The sequence below is a fragment of the Anguilla anguilla genome, chromosome 12, assembly GCF_013347855.1.
Source record: "Anguilla anguilla isolate fAngAng1 chromosome 12, fAngAng1.pri, whole genome shotgun sequence".
NCBI lineage: Eukaryota > Metazoa > Chordata > Actinopteri > Anguilliformes > Anguillidae > Anguilla > Anguilla anguilla.
In genome coordinates, this window is record NC_049212.1 from 41,713,269 (window position 1) to 41,735,470 (window position 22,202).

At 54.4% G+C, this 22,202-nt stretch overlaps 1 protein-coding gene across 2 annotated transcripts; it reads left to right on the plus strand.

Annotated features, from left to right (window-relative positions):
* Positions 1-504: 504 nt before the first annotated feature.
* On the plus strand, positions 505-19,741 carry LOC118210147 (tyrosine-protein kinase BAZ1B-like). 2 transcript variants are annotated; one of them, XM_035386081.1, is made up of 20 exons: positions 505-1,329; positions 3,447-3,563; positions 5,479-5,623; positions 6,215-6,410; positions 7,028-7,149; positions 7,339-7,536; positions 7,816-9,463; positions 9,677-9,815; positions 10,674-10,825; positions 11,405-11,522; positions 11,919-12,017; positions 12,521-12,698; positions 12,943-13,128; positions 13,450-13,597; positions 15,187-15,297; positions 16,140-16,287; positions 17,026-17,132; positions 17,425-17,573; positions 17,872-17,978; positions 18,528-19,741. In XM_035386081.1, exons 1-20 carry the CDS (start codon positions 1,214-1,216, stop codon positions 19,369-19,371), a joined length of 5,028 nt encoding a protein of 1,675 aa, XP_035241972.1. In that variant the 5' UTR covers positions 505-1,213; the 3' UTR covers positions 19,372-19,741. The 2 variants fall into 2 exon arrangements, with proteins under 2 accessions (XP_035241972.1, XP_035241973.1); XM_035386082.1 differs by lacking the exon at positions 15,187-15,297 and having other exon boundaries at positions 507-1,329.
* The last annotated feature ends 2,461 nt before the right edge of the window (positions 19,742-22,202 follow it).

Sequence of the window (22,202 nt, forward strand, 5' to 3'; positions counted from 1 at the left end):
GAATTTCCCATGATCCCTAGAGCTGTATTTTACATGCCGGAGGCTTTAAGAGATCTGGCTCACTCAATCATTTGCTCTCAAAGGAAAGAGATTGCCAGGTTGGAAATTTGACTAAAAGATTTTTTTTTTTTTTTTTTTGGAGTGCCAAGAACAAACATAAATATAAACATAATGTAAAAAGAGTTAATAACGGAAATGAGTTAAACTGCACTAACAACAGAAACGTAATCTGTGTAATTTGCTACACATGACAACAAAACAAACATTTTGAACATTTTAGTTCCCGAAAAGAAAGGTGTCTATTGAATGGATGACGGCCGTCTTAATCAGTCTGAATTGACATCTACTGACCTTTAACCCGTCATATCAGCCTAAAGCAAAATCCTTCAGCGGGGGAGGACAAAAAACACATGGGCGGGACCGACAGAGCAATGAGTTATGATGGAGAGGTCTGAGCACTAATCACAGACCGCTGTCACTGGCGCCGCGGCAGGACGGTCTATTGGAAGGAGGGTGGGGCGGGATAAATCATAGTGACGCTACTCGCTGCCGGGGTAACGGAGTTTTAGGGTTGTACGGAATGTTGCCGGCGGAGTGGTAACTCCCGCCATTTTTCAACCAGCCTTTCGCCTCCTTGTTTGTTTTCATACTGAGTGCAAAACTACCTGTTTGTTTGCGTACGGATCTCCAAGGACGCGGTGGAGAGGCTGAGCACTTGCCCTGCAAGAAATCCAAGTCGACAAGGGTCGGACCGGGAGAAAAAGCGCGCGGCCAGACTTCCTATCGAGCACCTCCGCTGTCCCCTGCAAGTGCAACTTGCAAATCGCCAGCAGCCTAAATTCTGGAAGACAACGTCTCCGACAACGGAGAAGTTTTTCCACCGCAAGGAGAGAGTTGTCTTGGCTAGTTAAGCCGCCAGTTGGGAGGAAGCGCAACTCGCGTGCGCTACTGTGAGGACTAATGACAACGTCTCAGGGTACTCGATCCACCTTAGCAGGGAGGCGATGTGACTAACCGTGTGCGTTGTGTTTGTACCGAGGATAAGGCAGACGAGCTTGTGTCTCCACACGCTGAATGCACTGGATATGTGCGGAATGTTCTGTGATATGAGCCCTTGCTGTACATCTTAAGGATATTTCTGGATATTTGTGAAGCTTGAGAAAGTAGGAGGCATATTTATTGAAGTCGTCACCGCCCGCGTCGCGCTCTCACGATGGCACCGCTACTGGGCCGGAAACCCTACCCACTGGTTAAGCCGCTGGCCGAGCCCCCGGGCCCAGGAGAAGTCTACACCATCGAGCACACCAAAGAGGCCTTCACGAACAAAGAGTATCCTTTCCTCTCGTTGGATAAAAGCAGAACCTCGCAGGGAGGATGGATGTTAATTTGGCGAGCCAGTCGAGCGCCGGGACATGGTTAAAATTACCCCCGTTTTACCTATAGACTTGCGTACACACTGGCTATTTGATTAAAATGTTGCATTTAACGAATCTCATTCTTCTAACGTGTCTAACGTTTGATGTTGCCTTCATTTGTATCTTCCCTGTCACTGAGGTGTCGCTATCTAGCCGGCTAATCTTTGTTTTGTATTGTACGGAAGTATTTTTTGCGCACATTATGGAACATGCTAGCGAGCTAACATAGCCTTTGAAGCCATAATGGTCATTATTAGCGTGCTACGCATTTAAATTTGTCAAACCACAGTTGGCAAACTAAAACGTTTCATCGGAAGATTCCTGATCCTGGAGGTAGGCAGCCAACATTAGGTAGCTAATTTTGCTAGCTAATGTTGGTTTGCTAACCGAATGACAGCGTCCCTCAACGTGGCCGATGACATTTAGTTCCAGTTAGTTTATAACCGTAGTCTCCCCTGTGTTAGCTAGCTAGAATGCAGTGATTTTGACTATCGATAGTTACGTTATTGTCATAGCCTGTCATTGTGTGAGGAACTGATCTTTAGCAAATTTTGCTAAGTGGACAGACATGCTTGTGGTTTAATTTGATGTACGTTGCATTTCGCCTATTTGGCAACCCGTCTAGCCACTTCAGTTGCAAGTAGCTGGGTAACTATGTTTATCGACATCTTTCTAGCGTGTGCTTAGCTCGTGAGACGTCTTTGTTAGTTATAGCTAACTTTAGTTAGCAATGCTGTATTGCAGCGTGCGAATCGGTTGCATTGCGCCTTAATTTACTTAACTAGCCAACAAAGTATATGCACCTTTATGTCGTGTAATGCAAATCTCAAGCTTGCAGCTGCTCTCGACCAATTTTGAAAGTTACCCTTTCACTCTGTCACACGAGTTTGCTATTATATAATAGGCCCTCGTTTCTTCACACTAGTTTTCACCTTAAGCAAACTTCGATAGCTGCTTGTTAACTGCATGCTTTATAGCATTGTGTACAGGATATACCGATCTTAATGCAGGTTTGAAAACAATACATATATGATTTGTGGAGGGTTGCACTTTTTTAAAACAAATAACTGTGGGATTGATGTGAATTTGTACATTTATTAAATAAGTGTATTTAAAATGCTAAAATTACTGCAGGTGCCGTGTGTTTTTTTTATTGGTGATATAAAAGCTGGTGTTCCGTATTTTATCATGCAGATGTTCAGGTTTTCGGGAGAGGCGACAAAGTCTCGGTTCTTGCTGCCTTTTTAACGTGGTCCTGCTCGGCGCGTGAAGATTTTTTTTCACTTCCGAATTCACGAGGCCTCGGTCGTGCAAGCTCTCGCCATTGGAGTTTTCCGAGACTGGTGGCTACTGTGAACTTGACTTAGTCTTTATACTTAAGTGAGTGAACGTGACTTAAATTCGAGCAACTGAAGTTGTATCTGAATGCATTTCCGATTCTGAAATATAATGTAACCGTTTTAAGCACAACTGTACACGTATCTGAATTTAAATTCGTTTGCTGCTGCTGAAAGACACATTTGATTCTGCGAGGACGATGTCCCCCGGGTGTAAAGATATTTAGTTATTGTACATCCAGTTCATCCGCTCGTTACCCTGCCCGCTCGCGCGTGATCCGCTACGCTGTCGCATCGGGGCACAGCAGCACCCAGAAGTGCGGGAGGAGTTCGGTCACCTATTTCTGGATCACGAGGGCATGTCCACTTCCGTGGTTCCGATAAGTAGACGGCTGTTTTACAGTGGGAACATTCGCTTGACCTGACGCATCACTACTACACACAGTCCTTTAATTATAGGCTAGAGCCTTGCCTTTAAATCAGCATCTGCCAGATAAATGTGATGTATTGAATCAGTAGGACTGTCAGTCACAGGCAGAGAGGATTAGAGGGCCCTGCTCCTGTCATAGTGGATGTAAACTGGGTGCCTATTAGCTCTGTACAGGCTGAAATGCAGTGGTTGGTTCTTAAAAGCAGAGTAGCCATTAAAGGAGAGTTGTTTGGCCTGGTTGTGTTCCTGAGCGTGTCTGTGCAGTGAATATGAGGAACGACTGCAGAAGTACAGCGAGCGGATCTGGACCTGCAAGAGCACCGGCAGCAGCCAGCTCACCCACAGGGAGGCCTGGGACGAGGAGCAGGAAGTCACCGAGCTGTGAGTAACCCCCGCCGTCCCGCCCACCTGTCCGCTGCGCCGCTGCTGATTCGCTCCAGTCCGCCGCCAATCACTCCGTCGTTGAGCCTGCTTCCAGTGCTGTACTGGAATGTGAACAGAAAATCGATCCTTTGCCCTCAGTGTTGAACAGGAGCCGTGTTCTTCCCCTCTCTTCCACATCACATGACTTCAGTCTGGATGCCCATTGGTTTAAGGTCAGCCGGGAATGCAGTGTGGAAGGCCTTTGCTGAGCCTCAGGTCTGTGGGGTGTTAAACTGGGTTAAATCCCAGGTTCTGGGCGTGTTCCGGGTTCAGTGGTGGGGAGACTGAATGCTGAGCATTAAGAGTACGGCTGAGCATCTGGAGCACAGGGGTCAAACTCCAGTCCTGGAGGGGGCACAGCGTCTGTGGGTTTAACTCCAGTCCTGGAGGGGGCACAGTGTCTCCGGGTTTAACTCCAGTCCTGGAGGTGGCGCTGTGTCTGCGGGTTTAACTCCGGTCCTGGAGGGGGGTTTTCAGGGTGTTTTTGGCACAAGTGAGTCATTGATTGGCTAAGGAATCCACACACCTTGTTCTCAAGGCCTTAATTGGCAGCAGATTGAAAGGAAACCTGAAAAACTCACAGGCACTGCGGCCCCTCTTGAGATTCAGGTTGATCCTGGTGGCCCTGGATCTTGGGGGGGAACCCCAGTAATTCCGCACTGATTTCTCCGCGGTGCTGGCTTTGGCAGAGTGCACTGGTGCAGTATGGGTTGTGTAGTTTCTCTGTGCAGATCCATTATCTCTGCTCTCTCTAGCTGTGTGACGAGGTTATGTCTGCCTGGCTAACTGCAGCCTCAGGCCCGAGTGAGTGCTTTATAAGCATTCCCGCGTGCAAATAGAGCTTGTGTTGTTGGATTGCTCCACCTGGTGGTGACTTCGTAAAATATATGTATATAGGTGTTCTGCCTGAACTCAGGTTTTTTGGTCCATTTTGGTGGTTTTGTGTCTTTGTAGGGCAGTTGTCAGTGTATTTATGAGCATTCTGCCAACTTTTGTTGTATATTTATGGATCATTACGTGATGTTCTTGGACATAATTCCTTGAAAATATGTGAAATATGCGATAATGGTTTATGCAAATATGCGATCGGCTTACAATGGAATGAATGGGAAACTGGTCTGCATTTGCTAGTTCTCTGCAAATACCCGGATTATTCGATAATCCGCTATACACTGAAGTTGCCTATATTTGCAGATTGAACTGAGAGATAAAATTCTGAAAAAACCTCTTATGTTGTTACAAGGTATAAGTAACACTGGTGACAGAGAGAATGGTGCAAAAGCATTCTTTATGTGACTCTATAAAAATAATTTAAATACAATTTAAATTTGTGTGAATTCATTAAGTTAAAAGGTGAATATTATACCATAACTTTTGTGTGATAAATTAAATGCATTTGAAGACATTTTGCAAGTCCAGAACCACTATTCCTGTTGACTGACCCACTGCAATGTGTTACCCCTTTAAGTACTGGCTATATTTTCACCCAATTCTGGCACTTGCAATGTGTAACCTTTCAATAAATATTTTAATTGTGTCATTTGTTTATAGGCTACATCTCAATACATTGTGGTGGTCTCTTGAAGACTTTACAGAAATTTACATTTTTAATTATTTAGCCAAATATGAGGAGAGGATGCTTCAGGCTGGCAGAGGCAGTGAAGCCAGATATCGGTCACCGTTACGCAGAGTCGCCCCCTAGTGGTCCTACCCTGCAAACTTTTACAGTCTTTGAGCTGCAACACAGTTATTGGCAAATACATTAGATTGACTCACCTTGTTAAAATGGTCAAACATGTTTGCATCAAAATGTTTGTTGGCACCATTACTAACTAGCGTGTGCGTGTGCTTGTGCGTGTGTGTGTGTGCACAGACTCCAGGAGGAGTACCCCTTGTGGTTTGAGAAGCCGGTTTTGGACATCGTGCACCACAACACCATCTCCCTGGACAAGCTGGTGGACCAGGTCTGGCTGGAGATCCTCACCAAGTACGCCGTGGGAGAGGAGTGCGACTTCCTGGTGAGCAGCGGGGTTAGTCAGGAGGGGGTTAGTTGGATGTGGGGTTAGTCAGGAGGGGGTTAGTCAGGTGTCATTTTTATTATTATTATTATTTTTTTGGTTATTTTAATAAATTAATTGAAGTTAAATTCACGCAGTGCAGAATGCCATAAATGCTCTGAAGGTTTGTCCATGTACAGACTGACCTGCAGTTATGTTGGTTAATTTCCTGGGGTGCCTGAAATGAAACTGAACAGTTTACCCAAACCCTGCTGCCCATTTCTGTCTTTATGCCTTTAAATATTCTACATTACGCCTTGTGTGTATTTGAATATCTGTGTGTTTGTGTGTAATTATTGTATTGTCTGTTCAAAATATAATGGTTCAATCAGGGGATGTGGCCTTACCTGTTGCTTGCGTGCGCGTGTGCGTGTGCGTGTGCGTGTGCGTGTGCGTGTGCGTGTGCGTGTGCGTGTGTGTGTGTGTGTGTGTGTGTGTGTGTATGCATGTGTGAGTGCCTGCTGTAAATGTAGTACCTGCTGAGGTTCAGTGCCTGTCTGACTGATGTAGCGGTCGGTGGGCGTGGCCTTACCTGTGCTACCTGTGTCTCAGGTGGGGGGGCAGCAGAGCCGGAGGGTGAAGGTGCTGAAGGTGCACCCCCCGGAGCCCCCGCCCCCCGAGGAGGCGGCGGCCGAGAAGAAGCTGGAGGGGGCGTGCGACTCCCCCTCCAGCGATAAGGAGAACACCACGCAGGAGAACCAGAAGAAGGAGGCGCAGCCCCGGGAGGAGGGCCGGAGGGAGAGCCTGCGTGAGTGACAGGGCCGAGCCCGAGCCCGAACCCGAGCGTTTATAAACACGTCTGGGCCCCTGTCTTTAGCCACAGCGCTAACACCCCCTCATGTCAGGGGAGGAAAATCCAGCTTCAGCAAGTAAAGTCCACCCCAGAATTTTGTTGCCATCACCTGAATTAGCTAATTAGCACAATTCTTTAGCCAGGAAGTGGAGCTAATTGCTAAAATCAGCTGGCTGAGTTAATGGATGGTAGAAACGCATGGCAGGACTTCTACTTTCTGATCGCTGAACTTCCCACCTCTGCAGCATCATGAGAACATCAGTGCCTTAACTGGCATTTTTTTGTTGGCAACAGGTTTTGTTGAGAACTCTGCTCTGCAGAAGTGTTAATTCATTTATTTTTAACCGGTATCTAAGGAGTTCTGCATTTGACCCAGGTCTGTCCTTTAATAATCAGACTGCATGTCTTCAGGAATGAGTGCCATAAATGACTCGCACAAGACCTCAGAAAAGAAAAGGGAGAAAAGCAGCCTTTCCTAGGCACTGGTGCGGGCCCAGTGCTGGTGCTTCAGAGTGAGCGATTGTGGGGGCGGTAAATCGAGCTGTGTGTCCCTTCTCCCCCCCCCCCCCCAGGAGACCGAGCCCGCCGCTCCCCCCGGACGCTCCCCACCAGCCTGAAGGAGGAGAGGAGGAAGTGGGTCATGCCCAAATTTCTGCCCCTCAAGTACGACGTGCAGCTGATGGAAGAGGAGAAGGTGAGGGGCGGTGTGTGGAGCCCTATTAAACCACTTTTCCGCCATTTTATATTATTCCACACATAATAAACTTTCTGTGGGTAAGGTTTCTGAAGGGAAAAATTTGAAAAACATTTATGCCAAAAGTTGTAATGGTTATTGATATTCTGCAGTCTGTCCCACGACCCACAACTCCACCCCGCATTTCAGGTCATCAACAACGTTCCCGTTGACAGCCTGTTCCGCACAGAACGCCCTCCCACCAAGGAGATCATGCGCTACTTCATCAGGCACAACGCCCTGCGGCTGGGCACTGCAGACAGCGCCCCCTGGGTGGTGGAGGATGAACTGGTGAAGAAGTACAGCCTGCCCAGTAAATTGAGTGACTTCCTGCTGGAGCCGTACAAGGTATTTGCCCTTTACACTTTACTTCCTGTACAGTACAGGGCAGACGACTCCTTTACGTTTTATGTTCTGTACAGTACTTGGCAGACGACCCCTTTACGCTTTATGTTCTGTACAGTACTTGGCAGACGACCCCTTTACGCTTTATGTTCTGTACAGTACTTGGCAGATGACCCCTTTACGCTTTATGTTCTGTACAGTACTTGGCAGATGACCCCTTTACGCTTTATGTTCTGTGCAGTACTTGGCAGATGACCCCTTTACGCTTTATGTTCTGTGCAGTACTTGGCAGAGAACCCCTCAGCCAAGCGCAAGAGCCTGAGCTCTCTGGAGGGGAGGCCAGCCAAGAAGCTGAAGACAGGGGAGGCTGGAGAAGAGGGGGATCTGCAGACGAAGAAAGAAGAGGAAGAGGAGCAGGCGAAGAAGAAGGGGAGAAAGATCAGCGACGGCATGGCCCTCAGCCCGTCGGTGTCTCTGCTGAAGCTGAAGAACGTGGGCGAGCTGATGAAAGCGCAGGCCGAGGCGGCCGACGGCAAGGCCGCCAAGAGGAGCCGCAAGAGCGCCGCCAAGAGCGAGGAGCAGAGCGGCCCGGGCGGCAGGACCCTGCCGGACGCGGCCAGAGGGGGCGCCACCGCGGCCCCCCCCGCCAGCCCCAGGAAGCGGGCGCGCAGCACGGGGCCCGGGACCCCCAAACGGAGCAAGCCCCTCCCCCGCGTGGCGCAGCAGCTGATTCGCTACTACGAGCAGCACAAGGGGCGGGAGGACCGGAGGAACACGGTGTCCTGCATGGTGTCCAAGGCGGCCAAGGCGCTGGGGCCGGAGGACCGGGCGCGGCTGCCGGACGAGCTGCGCGTGCTGGTGCAGGCGCGCTGGGAGCTGCTGGAGCACAAGAGGAACTGGGCCTCCCTGAGCGCCGAGGAGAAACAGGAAGTGATGCGCAGGAAGCGGGTGGAGCTGAAGGAGCGGCTGCGGGAGAAGCGGGGGCGGGAGCTGCAGGCGCGGCAGGAGCTCCAGCGCAGGTTCGAGGACCAGGAGCTGCAGGGGCGGAGCCTGCCCGCCTTCCGGCTGGTGGACACGCCCGAGGGGCTGCCCAACGCCCTGTTCGGCGACGTCGCCATGGTGACCGACTTCCTGAACTGCTACTCGGGGCTGCTGACGCCCGACGGGCGGTGCCCCGTGGCGGCGCGGGCGCTGATGGAGGCGCTGGCGGGCGAGGGGGCGGGGTTCGCGTACCTGAACGCCGTGCTGCTGGCGCTGCTGCAGACGCTGCTGCAGGACGAGCTGGCCGAGGGCTACCGCGAGCTGGACGTGCCGCTGTCGGAGATCCCGCTCACCGCGCACTCCGCGTCCGAGCTGGTGCGGCTGTGCCTGCGCCCCAGCGACGCCCAGGCCGGCGACAGCGGCCGCGGCTCCGAGGTCTGGGCGCCCGACGGCTACGACGACGTGCTGAGCGCCGACTTCCTGGAGCGGCTGGAGACGGCGGAGGTGTTCGAGCTGAGCGCGCCGGAGAAGGTGGGCCTGCTGGTGGCGCTGTGCCACCGCATCCTGATGACGTACTCGGCGGAGGACCACGTGGAGGCCGTGCAGCAGCGCATCGCCCGGCTGTGGAAGGACCGCCTCGCCACCCTCAAGGACGCCAACGACCGCAAGCGGGCCCACAAGCAGCGCCAGAGGGAGCTGCTGGCGGCCCGGGGCGGGGCCGGGTTCTGGGACAAGGTGGAGGGCGGGGCTGGTGGCGGGGCTGAGGACGCCCCAGAGCCTTCTGGGGAAAAGAAAGAGGGCGGCGGTGAGGAGGCGGCGGGTAAAGCCGAGGCGGCGCCCGTCCCGGTCGAACCCGAGCCGGAGGACATGATCAGCACCGTGAGGAGCAGGAGGCTGATGAGCATCCAGGCCAAGAAGGAGAAGGAGGAGCAGGAGAGACAGACCAAGGGTGAGAGACTGCTAGAGCTGCTCCTCAGTGTTTAGACAGCACTGACCCCAGGTCAGTGAAAGGGAGCAGTAGTGTTGTGAAAGCAGACAGTGTGTATGCAGATAGCGCTGACCCCAGGTCAGTGAAATGGAGCAGTAGTGTTGTGAAAGCAGACTGTGTGAATGCAGACAGAGCTGACCCCAGGTCAGTGACGGAGCCCCCTGTTCCCTGCAGAGCGCATGGAGAAGGTGGCGGAGGAGGTGCGGATCCAGAAGCAGAAGGCCTCGGCGGAGAGGGCGTTCCAGGAGGGCCTGGCCCAGGCCAAGCTGGTCATGAGGCGCGTTCCCCTGGGAACCGACCGTAACCACAACAGGTCAGAGAGCCCGCTGCCGTGGCAACCGGCTGTGAAGCCGCCCGACGTGGTTTACCGCGACGCTGTGCGTTTGGGTCCGCCTCGCACGCGTGCACTGTGCGCCTGGGTCAGGTGTTCCGCTGTGCGCCTGGGTCAGGTGGTCCACTGTGCGCCTGGGTCAGGTGTTCCACTGTGTGCCTGGGTCAGGTGTTCCACTGTGCGCCTGGGTCAGGTGGTCCACTGTGCGCCTGGGTCAGGTGGTCCACTGTGCGCCTGGGTCAGGTGGTCCACTGTGCGCCTGGGTCAGGTGGTCCACTGTGCGCCTGGTCAGGTGTTCCACTGTGCACCTGGGTCAGGTGGTCCACTGTTACCTGGGTCAGGTGGTCCACTGTTACCTGGGTCAGGTGGTCCACTGTTACCTGGGTCAGGTGTTCCACTGTTACCTGGGTCAGGTGTTCCACTGTTACCTGGGTCAGGTGTTCCACTGTTGCCTGGGTCAGGTGGTCCACTGTTGCCTGGGTCAGGTGGTCCACTGTTGCCTGGGTCAGGTGGTCCACTGTTGCCTGGGTCAGGTGGTCCACTGTTGCCTGGGTCAGGTGGTCCACTGTTGCCTGGGTCAGGTGGTCCACTGTGCGCCTGGGTCAGGTGGTCCACTGTGCGCCTGGGTCAGGTGGTCCACTGTTGTCTGGGTCAGGTGGTCCACTGTGCGCCTGGGTCAGGTGTTCCACCGTTTCCTGCTGGTCAAAATGAGAAAAGCTCTCGTATGATCCTCAGAGTTTTAAACCAAACATTTTTACACACAGAAGAGTATGTTCACACATACACAGGTGTGTGTCAGAGTTCTTTTCCCGTTTGACGCCCCTCTTCTGTGATTGGCAGGTACTGGCTCTTCTCTGATCAGGTGCCTGGCCTGTACATCGAGAAGGGGTGGGTGCACGAGAGCGTGGACTACCACTTCACCCTTCCTCCTGACGAAGAGGAGGATGAAGAGGTGGAGGTGGAGGAGGTGGAAGAGATTGAGGAGGCTGATGGTAGGGATTAAGAAATGCTGAATTTATTTATTTTTTCCCTTGCCTATTCTAGACCCTAGTATTTACTTTCTTTCCTGTTATCAGGCGTGTGTGCGTGTGATTTCCTGCTGTTCGTGCTGCTGTGTGTGAGTGCGTGCCCGTGTGTGTGCGTGTCTGCGTGTGTGTGTGCCCGTGCGTGTGCCCGTGTGCCCATGTGTGCGTGTGTGTGTGTGTGTGTGTGCCCGTGTGTGCGTGTGTGCCCGTGCGTGTGCGTGCGTGCGTGCGTGTGTTTGTCTGACTGCCCTGATCTCCCTCCTTCCCTGCAGAGCTGCAGAAGGCAGAGTGTGGTTGTGTGTGTGTGTGTGTGTGTGTGTGACTGCTCTGTTCTCCCTCCTTCCCTGCAGAGCTGCAGAAGGCTGAGTGTGGTTGTGTCTGTGTGTCTTTGTGTCTGTGTGTCTGTGTGTGTGTGTGTGTGTGTGTGTGTGTGTGTGACTGCTCTGTTCTCCCTCCTTCCCTGCAGAGCTGCAGAAGGCAGAGTGTGGTTGTGTGTGTGTGTGTGTGTGTGTGTGTGACTGCTCTGTTCTCCCTCCTTCCCTGCAGAGCTGCAGAAGGCCGAGTGTGGTTCGGAGGGTGCACTGGCTGACGGTGGCCCCCTGTGGTCTCTACAGGCGACAGAACCCATCGAGAGCACCGTCCCGAAAGTGGGGCAGAACCTCTGGTACGGGACGGGTGCGGAGCTGACCCGCTGGGGGGGGGTGTTATAGGTGTGTGTGTGTGTGTGTGTGTGTTACAGGTGTGTGTGTGTGTGTGTGTTACAGGTTTGTGTGTGTTACAGGTGTGTGTTTGTGCGTGTGTGTGTGTTACAGGTGTGTGTGTGTTTCAGCTGTGTGTGTTACAGGTGTGTGTGTATTGCAGGTGTGTGTCTGTTACAGGTGTGTGTGTGTGTTACAGGTGTGTGGGTGTGTGTGTTTCAGGTGTGTGTGTGTTTCAGCTGTGTGTGTTACAGGTGTATGTGTGTGTATTGCAGGTGTGTGTGTGTTACAGGTGTGTGTGTATTGCAGGTGTGTGTGTGTTACAAGTGTGTGTGTGTTACAGGTGCGTGTGTGTGTTACAGGTGTGTGTGTGACACGACGCAGGAGCTGGAGGAGTTGATGGAGAGTCTCCACCCTCAGGGCATTCGAGAGGGCGAGCTCAAGAGCCACCTGCAGTCCAGGTGAGTGGGCGTGGCCGTTTCTGTAGCTCCGCCCAGCTGCAGGACAGGTGAAGGGGCGGAGCTGTTGGATGCAAATATGGAAATACTGAACTTCTGTGTGAATACCAGTGTGAGTACCCAATCCTGTTAGAGATGATTTTGTGTATGTCTGTGCGTGCTTGCCTGGGTGCGTGTGTGTGTGTTTGTTTGCATGCGTGCGTCTGTGTATGCGTGTGTGTGTGTGCATGTGTGTGTGTGTACGTGTATGTGCGCATGTGCGCGCGTGTGTGTGTGTGTACGTGTGTATGCATGCGTGTGTATGTGTGTGTGTACGTGTATGCATGCGTGTGTATGTGTGTGTGTACGTGTGTGCGCGTGTGTGTGTGTGTGTGTGCGTGTGTATGCATGCGTGTGTATGTGTGTGTGTGTACGCGTGTGTGTGTGTGTGTACGCGTGTGTGTGTGTGCGTGTGTATGTGTGTGTGTGTACGTGTGTGTGTGTGTGTGTGTGTGTGTGGTCTGCAGGTACCAGGACATCCTGCACTCCATACAGCTGGCTCAGACACCCTCCCTGCAGCTGGACAGCTGCGACGGGCACCAGGAGCTGCGTAGCTTCCTGCGCAGTGACATCATCGACATGGCGTCCCGTCTGCACAAGGGCGGGCTGGGGTACATGGATGACCTCACCCAGTTTGAGGAAAGGGTCTGTATCCCGCTGTCTGTCCATCTTTCTGTCCATCTGTCCGTCCGTCTGTCTGTCTGTCCTTCTGTCTGTCCTTCCGTCTGTGTCCTCGGTCAGCTGTGTGATGTCTGTCCAAAAAACACAGCCTTCATTGGGTTATGGTGTGTGTTTGTGTGGGTGTGATGGGTGTGGCTGGGGAGGGAGGGGTGTGACAGGGGTGTGGCTGGGGGAGAGTGACGGCCGTGTCTGCCCCCCCCCCCCTCAGGTGCGCTCGCTGGAGAAGCTGAAGGATTTGGGCGAGTGTGTGATCGCCCTGCAGGCCTGCGTCATTAAGAAGTTCCTGCAGGGCTTCATGGCCCCCAAACAGAAGAAGAGGCGCAAACACGGAGGGGTGGAGAGCGCCAAGCCGGAGGAGGTGGACGAGGAGAAGCGGCTGGTCCAGGAGGCCAAGGTGAGCATCCCGCTGAGCTGGGATCCAAACCCAGCTCCTCCTCAGTGCTGGGATCCAAACCCAGCTGCTCCTCAGTGCTGGGATCCAAACCCCAGTGCTCCTCAGCGCTGGGGTCCAAACCCAGCATCTGGGTGAGAGGATGAAATGCTCATGATCCACGAGTGCAGTGTAGCAGCTGGGGGGTATTGGTTTGTTACTAGGAGGTTGCCGGTTTTATTCCCAGGTGGGGCACTGCTGTTGTACACATGAGCAGGGCCGTCTGGGTTGAGAGCGTCTGTTAAACGCAGGGCGGGGCGTCTCTCTGTCCCGGTCGCTCTGCAGGTGGCGACGGCGGTGGAGCGGTGGAGGACTGCGATTCGGGAGGCGCAGACGTTCTCGCGCATGCACGTGCTGCTGGGCATGCTGGACGCCTGCGTCAAGTGGGACATGTCTGCCGAGAATGCGCGCTGCAAGGTGTGCCGCAAGAAAGGTGAGCGACCGCGGGCTTCCGGGACCTTCCGCGCGCACCCCCGCGCACACGCACCCGCACCCCTGCCCACGCACCCGTCCTGCTCTCACCTGTGTTTTGCGTTCAGCTCTCTCTCTAAAGGGGTGTAACTTTCCTTTGTCAAGCCGTCCAGCTGGGATGTGATTGTTCCTGATGAGTCGGTAAACCCTGCTTTTCCAGCCCTGCTTTGCTCCTCCTGCTCGACCTTCTCTCCCGCTATCAGCTGTCCGTCACGTGTTTCTGTGCCTCCCCCGAGGCGTTTGGCAATAATACGTGGAAATTTAAAATCAGATCCTCGAGAAACTTCTGAAAAGCCTCCAGGCTTTAACAAAAGGCCAGTGAAGGTTTATCGTTTGGTCTGAAAGAGCTCCATGTTTCACAATCCTGTTTTAACCACACGTCTCATTTGTGTGTGTTTTTAAAACCGTGTGATGATTGCAGAAGCAGGAATCGGCTCTGTGGTTTCCGCCGGCCTTGGGCTTCGAGCCGGAGTCGGGCTGAATATTAGTCCATTAGATTCAAAAAGGAAAACCGTGCTTTTCCCTTTGTGAGGGAAACGCTATCCGCTTCAGCTCGAACCTCAGATTAAGGACAGCGGGAGAGAGAGAGAGAGAGAGAGAGAGAGAGAGCAGGAGAGAGAGCAGGAGAGAGAGCGAGCAGGAGAGAGAGCGAGAGAGAGAGAGGGAGCGGGAGACTCGTAGCTCCTTTGTGTGTGGACGGAGCTGTGGTGTGGAAATGAGCGACGCTGAGGTCGGGATGGTAAGCGATGGCGTGTGATGTACGTGCGGCGGGTAAATTGGGGTTTGATTGCGCCGGTGTTCTCGGCGGTTTGCCGCGATGCGCTGGCTGAGAGGAGAAACGCCGCAGAATGTGGAAATTTCCCCCGATGGCTCGGGGTCTGTTGACTCAGTGAATCACCCCTGTTCCTCAGCCCTGTTTACATGGGCTACGCAGACCAAACCCTGCTCGCTCCAAATTAAATAAGAGGCTGTGCCCCTGCTCCACCACTAGGGGGCGCACAGGACTGTGCTGGTTCAGGAAAGGGGGCTCCTTGGACTCGAACGCTCCTGTAACCTTCACAAAGCTGCCATTGATTGGGGGAGAAAAAAAAATTTTCATAACTGAACGTGAGTAAAAGTCTGGCTTTGTAGAAAGATATTTGGAGAAGTTTGTTCATTCCACTGAGGTCTTGAAGGGAAATGTTTTGCTGATATTCTGAACTGGTAAAACCTAAGTGCAGTTTTAACTCCAGTCCTGGAGGGCTGCAGTGTCTGCAGGTTTAACTCCAGTTCTGGAGGGCCGCAGTGTCTGCGGGTTTAACTCCAGTCCTGGAGGGCCGTAGCGCCTGCAGCTTTAACTCCAGTCCTGGAGGGGGCGCTGTGGCTGGAGGATTTTGTGGGCTGAAAATCAGCAGACATGGCCACCCTGCTGATGTGGTGAAAGGGAGATTTAGATTGCGGCTCTGAAAGGTTAGTGTCTGAGATGAGTGTGTGCTCTAAGTTCAGCTGCACTGTCGCTGGGTGGCGCCCCCTGCTGGCGGGCTCCTGCAGGTTGTCTCGTTGGCTCCGCAGGGCTCGGGCGCGCACAGGTGCTGCGGCTGCGGGACTGCCAGCAGGTGCAGGGCGTTAGTGTCAGGCAGGTGGAGGTGAGGATGAGCCACGCCCGGGTGCGGCAGAGAGCAGGTAACTCAGGTAGAGCGAGGAGACAGACAGACAGGTAGATGGACAGATGGACGGACGGACAGAGACAGACAGACAGGCAGGCAGGCAGGTGGACAGACAGGCAGACGGACAGACAGATGGACAGGCAGACAGATGGACAGACAGGCAGGTCGACAGACAGGCAGGTAGACAGATGGACAAGCAGGCAGGTGGACAGACAGGCAGACAGACAGATGGACAGACAGGCGGACAGGCAGGCAGGCAGACAGACGGGCAGGCAGACAGACAGACAGACAGACAGGCAGGCAGGCAGGTGGACAGACAGGCAGACAGACAGATGGGCGGGCGGGCGGGCGGGTGGGCGGGTGGGCGGGCGGGTGGGTTGGGCTCTTCTGTGCCATGTGTCTGAATGAGTAGCCTGGCCCTGAGGGAGCTGCAGTAATGACCCCTAAACTATCATTAGAAATAACAGCTCCTGACTCCCTCATCCTCATGCAGGCACACTGGATCAATCAGTCCTGCTTCACTGAACCTCTGAAGGGCAGGAACGCACACAGACACAAAAATCTACACTGTGTGTGTGAGTGCGCGTGTGTGCGCGTGTGTGTGTGCGTGAGTACGCGTGTGTGTGTGTGTGTGTGTGTGTGCGTGCGCGCGCGTGTGTGTGTGTGTGAGTACGCGTGTGTCTGAGTGCGCGTGAGCGTGTGTGTGTGTGTGAGAGAGTGTCTGTGTGTGTGTGAGAGAGAGGTGTGTGTGTGTGTGTGAGAGAGAGGTGTGTGTGTGTGTTTCCTTGTGCTGTCTCAGGCCAGCTGTCAGCTGTGTGCAGCAGGTTCATGCCTCTCTCCCTCTCCCCCCCCCCTCAGGAGAGGATGATAAGCTCGTGCTGTGTGATGACTGTAATAAGGCCTTCCACCTTTTCTGCCTGCGGCCGGTGCTCTACTCCATCCCTCAGGGGGACTGGCAGTGTCCTGCCTGCCAGCCCGCTACAGCCCGCAGGTCCTCACGAGCCAGGTACACACACACGCACACACACACACGCACACACACACACACACACACACGCACACACACACACACACACACACACACACACACACACACACACACACACACAACCCGCTACAGCCCGCAGGTCCTCACGAGCCAGGTACACACGCACACACACACACACACACACACACACACATACACACGCAACCCGCTACAGCCCGCAGGTCCTCACGAGCCAGGTACACACGCACACACACACACACACACACACACACACATACACACGCAACCCGCTACAGCCCGCAGGTCCTCACGAGCCAGGTACACACACACACACACGCACACAGACACACACACACACACACACACACACAACCCGCTACAGCCCGCCGGTCCTCACGAGCCAGGTACACACACACACACACACACACACACACACACACACAACCCGCTACAGCCTTATACATCTCTGAGCCAAGTGCACACGCACACGCACACACACACACACACACACACACACACACACAGACACACACAACCCGCTACAGCCGCCGGTCCTCACGAGCCAGGTACACACACACACACACACACACATACACACACACACACACACACACGCACACACACACACACACACAACCCGCTACAGCCCTATACATCTCTGAGCCAAGTGCGCGCACACACACACACACACACACACACACACACGCACATATTTCAGTTGCTGTAGCATGCGCGGGCTAACGTTGAGTCTTTCAGGAACCGCAGTGATGACACGGATGATGAGGAAGACTCCAGGCAGGAAGAGCACTCTGAGGAGGTCGAGGAGGTGGAGGAGGACGAAGAGGATCGCCCATATGTATACTGTGAGTGTCCCTCTTACACATTCACCCTCGGTGTCTTTTCATTGGTAGATATTCACCAGTTCAGCAACGCTGGCTGGTCTTTCACTGAGGGTACTGGCAGCTGTGAAGTCTGAGGAAATTCGACCAGGAGGTATGAGGTCGGCCATTTTGAATAGTTCTGCAGGATCTTGGACGGCTGCAGTGAGCGACTTGGCCCGTTGGTGCTGGGTGGAGTTCAGTGCATGTTTCTTAAATAACCCACTGGGGACAGATCTGTGGTAACCTGTGGGTGGGGGGGGGGTCTGTTTGGCAGTGAGGTCCAGGAAGAGGCCCAAGGTGAAGGAGTTGTCCTCTCACACGAAAGCAAGCAGCAAAACGGCATCCAAGAGGCAGCCCCCGCCCCCCTCCAAGAGCGGCAGGCCGAGGGGCCCCCCCAGCAACCCCGCCGACATCGACGAGCTGGTGAGAGTCTGCCCCGCCCTCCCCATTACCTGCCCCACTCAGCCCCCCCCCCTCCCCATTACCCTACTCTGCCACGCCCTCCCCATTACCCTACTCTGCCACGCCCTGCCCCGCCTAGTCTGTATGTGCACTGAGGCTGTGTGAACAGGGGATGGCAGTGGTGTTTATTCACTGTGATGTTCGCCTGTGTGTGTGTGTGTGTGTGTGTGTGTGTGTGTGTGCGGCTGTCTCAGGGCACCTGTGTGTGCAGGTTCTGTTTACCTGTCTGGACACACCTCCATGTCTCCGCCCCCTGCAGGTGCGTCAGTGCTCCGGCTCCGCCCCCCGCAGGTTGTTGATGGAGTTGGCCAAGTGTGAGGAGATCGTGCACAAACTGCTCAAATTCCATTACAGCTGGCCCTTCAGGTGAGCCCCGCCCACGCGCTAGCTCCGCCCACATGCTGACCACACCCACGCGCTAGCTCCGCCCACATGCTGACCACACCCACACGCTAGCTTCGCCCACACGCTGACCCCGTCCGCATGATGACCCCGCACACACGCTAGCTCCGCCCACACGCTGACCACACCTACATGCTAGCTCCGCCCAACCGCTGACCACACCCACACGCTAGCTTCGCCCACACGCTGACCCCGCCCGCATGCTCGGGTGGGTCTCCTACCTGCCTCCTGCCAGTGGAATTCTTCAAAAAAGTAAATGCCCACCTTTTTTTGGCAAAGACAAATTCATTTTTTTTGTTCATTTTATTTTTATTTACTTTTCTTGTTATTGTTCTTAAAATCTTAAGATCTTAATCTTAAGGCCCAGTTTGAATCCGGTTTGACTCCGGGCCCAGTTTGACTCCGGTCTGGGCCCAGTTTGACTCTGGTTTGACTCCGGGCCCAGTTTGACTCTGGTTTGACTCCGGTCCGGGCCCAGTTTGACTCCGGTTTTACGCTGTTCTCCTTCCACAGGGACCCTGTGTCCCCTGACGAGGCGGAGGACTACCAGGACGTCGTCTCCAACCCCATGGACTTAAAAACCATGCTGGCCAAGTTCTCCAGCAGCCAGTACCGGCACCCCAGCGACTTTGTGGAGGACATGAAGCTGGTCTTCTCCAACGCCGAGGCGTACAACCAGCCGGGCAGCGCGGTGCTGTCCTGCCTGGCGCTGACTGAGAAGAGCTTCACCGCCCTGCTGCAGAAACACCTGCCCGGCGTGGCCTACCTGCGCCGCAGACACCGCCAGCGCACCGACCGGGGCCGCCAGCCGCAGGAGGAGGAGGAGGAGGAAGAGGAGGAGGAGGAGCAGGAGGAGGAGCGGGTGCACAGGAAGCGGGTTGGCAGGCCGAGGAAGTTGGTGAAGGAGGAAGAGGAGGAGCGGCAGGTGTACAGGAAGCGGGTTGGCAGGCCGAGGAAGGTAGTCAAGGAGGAAGAGGAGGAGGAAGTGCAAAAGAGTGGGAGGAAGAAACGGCGAGGCAGGCCCAAAGGTTCCACGAGGCAGCGGAATGCCCAGCGGGAGGAGGAGGAGGAGGAGGAGGAGGAGGAGGAAGAGGCGGACCCCGCTCTGAGAAGGAGCAGGCGGGCGGTGGTCTCCAGGTCTGCCCGGAAGGATTACCGCGAACAGGAGAGTGAGGAGGAGGAGGAGGAGGAGGAAGATGATGAAGAGAGGGAGGAAGAGGAAGGGGAGGAGGAGGAGGAGGAAGGTGAGTGGGACAGCAGGAGAACACGGCCCCACAGGACCAGAGGGGGGGCCAAAGCCAGGGACGAGTACAGGCCTGGCCAACGACATTCCAAACGGCAAAAGCGCTCCATATGAAAAGCCCCCCACTACCCCCCCCCCAGCACACAGTCAGTCCCTCCCTGTGGCCCCCGGACCCTGGCCCAGACCGGCCCGCCATCTTTCAGTGTTCCTTTTTATGTTCGTATTTAGCGTGGGGGGTGGGGAGGGAGGGGCTGGTGTATATTTGTAACGAGTTTATTATCAGCAGTTTTATCAAACTGAGAAATTTGGGTTTCAGGACCTTATTTTCACCTTTTGACCTTTTTGACAGAATTTTTTATTTTGAAAGTTTTCCCCCCAAAAAGACGGACTTTGAAAAGAGACTGTAAGTGTGTCCATGTAGTGGCCCCCAGCAGCGTTTTGAGTTTGATGACTTTGTTTGAGAGTGTGGGGGCAGAGATGGGGGATGGGGGGGGGGGTCCTGAGAGGGGTGGGGGCAGGGATGGGGGATGGGGGGGGGGTCCAGAGACGGGTGGGGGCAGGGATGGGGGATGGGGGGGGGGGGGTCCTGAGAGGGGTGGGGGCAGGGATGGGGGATGGGGGGGGTCCTGAGAGGGGTGGGGGCAGGGATGGGGGATGGGGGGGGGGGGGGGTCTTGAGTGGGGTGGGGGCTGACAGCTGTTATGAGACAGATTTGACAGCTGTCAGACCTGTGGCTCTTATATGAAAGAGAACTCGGCTGGTCTCAGCTGTGTGTGTGTGTGTGTGTGTGTCTCTGAGTGTGTGTGTGTGTGTGTGTGTGTGTGTCTCTGAGTGTGTGTGTGTGTGTGACTGTGTGTGTCTCTGAGAGTGTGTGCGTGTGTGTCTCAGAGTGTGTGTGGGCGTGTGTGTGTGTGTGTGTGTCTCTGAGTGTGTGTGTGTCTCTGAGTGTGTGTGAGTGAGTGAGTGAGTGAGTGAGTGAGTGAGTGAGTGAGTGAGTGAGTGAGTGAGTGAGTGAGTGAGTGAGTGAGTGAGTGAGTGAGTGCGTCTGTCTCTGAGTGTGTGAGTGTGTGTGTGCGTGTCTCTGAGTGTGTGTGCGTGTGTGCGTGTGTGTGTGCGCGTGTCTCTGAGTGTGTGTGTGTGAGTGTGTGTGTGTGTGTGTTAGGGGGTTTTGTGCTGGTCTGTCTGTGGGGCGAGCAGCGGGGGACAGTCTGCTCCAATCATGCCCCCCCCCCCCCCCCCCCCCCAGTAGCCAATCAAAGCGACCGCAGACCGTACTGCCGCCTGCCTGTGTGAGCTGACAGTTTTAGTTCCACACACAGCGCTGTGGAGCCTGAAAGCCTTTCAGAGTGAAATAAAGACACTGAATAAAAGAGTAAGACAAAAACCAACAAGGCCCTCTGGTTTTTAAAAAAATAACGGTAATAAAAAGTATACGGCAGTTACGTTGGCCTCAGTAAACGGAAGCGTACTCCTGAAACAGTTTATCTGGATTCACACCTCCGTGTCCTATTTAAGGTTTTTTCTTTTTTTTTTCCTTTTTTAAATTTAGTTTTGTCCATGAATTGCCGATTGCATTGCGGATCTCCTCCCAGAAGCACAGAAAGTTAAAATCTGGTCGTGGCTTCTCAGGAGCTGGGTGGAACAGCTGTGTGTGTGTGTGTGTGTGTGTGTGTGTGTGTGTGTGTGTGTGTGTGTGTGTGTGTGTGTGTGTGTGTGTGTGTGTGTGTGTGTGAGAGTGTGTGAGAGTGTGTGAGAGTGTGTGAGAGTGTGTGAGAGTGTGTGAGTGTGAGTGGTTCCAGGAGCAGTGGGGAAGAAGGTCCCATCTCTCTCTCTGGGACTTCTGCGCATTTTGACTAAGTTCTGTCAAAATCGTCCGAGCGAGTCTTAACGGGACTTTGTGGCGATACGGAAGCACATCACCTTTACGGTAGGCACGGTGGACCGCGGCGTCGCCTTGGCAACTGCTGTGTTGGAACCAGGGGGCTGATGTTGGTTGTGTGTGGAGATCCAGTTAATCTAACGCCCACCCCCCCCCCCATGCCCCCCAAACCCTGCACAGACCCAGCTAAGGCAGAGCTTTAAGGTCCTGTCATCTGGTCACTGTTGGTGTTCAGCTGCTCTTGCAGGTGCACAGAAACGATTAAAAATGTTTTTTATTTAGTGATTTATTATCAGGCATGTGCCTGTGACGTTCTGAGAGGCGGTGCTGGAAGAGATGATTGACAGGCGGACGTACACAGCAGTCTCATCCTGCGTGAGTTCGGCTGCCTTCTCACCTGTCGGTCCCAAAGACGCATTTTTCTGTACCGCCAGCAGGGGGTGCTGTAGCTCTGCTCAGTGAAGGCTGGGGGGCTGCGACTGCTGGCGTCTCCCGCAACGCGACCCGTCCCCTGCTCCCTGAGACCGTTCCGCTGCCCTGTGTCATCAGTCCCTCGCCCCTATTGAGAGTGAATTGAAATTGTATGGGGGAGGGGGCTCAAACGCAGCGAGCTCTTCCTCGCAGCGAGCTCTTCCTCGCAGAGAGCTCTTCCTCGCAGAGAGCTCTTCGACATAGAGCGTACGGAGGACATGCAGGTTTGGGCTGCGGGCGGCCTGGTTCAGGACCCGGAACTGGAGGACCGCTGCTCCCCAGCGGTTAGTGTGAACCAGCCGTGTCTGACGAGACCTTACCCTGAGCTGCTCCTCCCGGCTGCTCCCCACTGGCTGCTCCTCCGGGCTGCTCCCCATGGGCTGCTCCTCCGGGCTGCTCCCCATGGGCTGCTCCCCTGCCCTGTCCATGGCAACGCTTCATCGGAAAGGTTGTTTTTTTTTATTTTTATTTTTTAAAGACTTTAAAATTCAATTAGAGAATGTACTCAAGGGGACTGGAAACCTCTCCAAATGGTCAAAATTGAAACTGCTCACAGCGACCCACCCCCAGGCCCCCCGCCCCCTTGTCCAGGTCT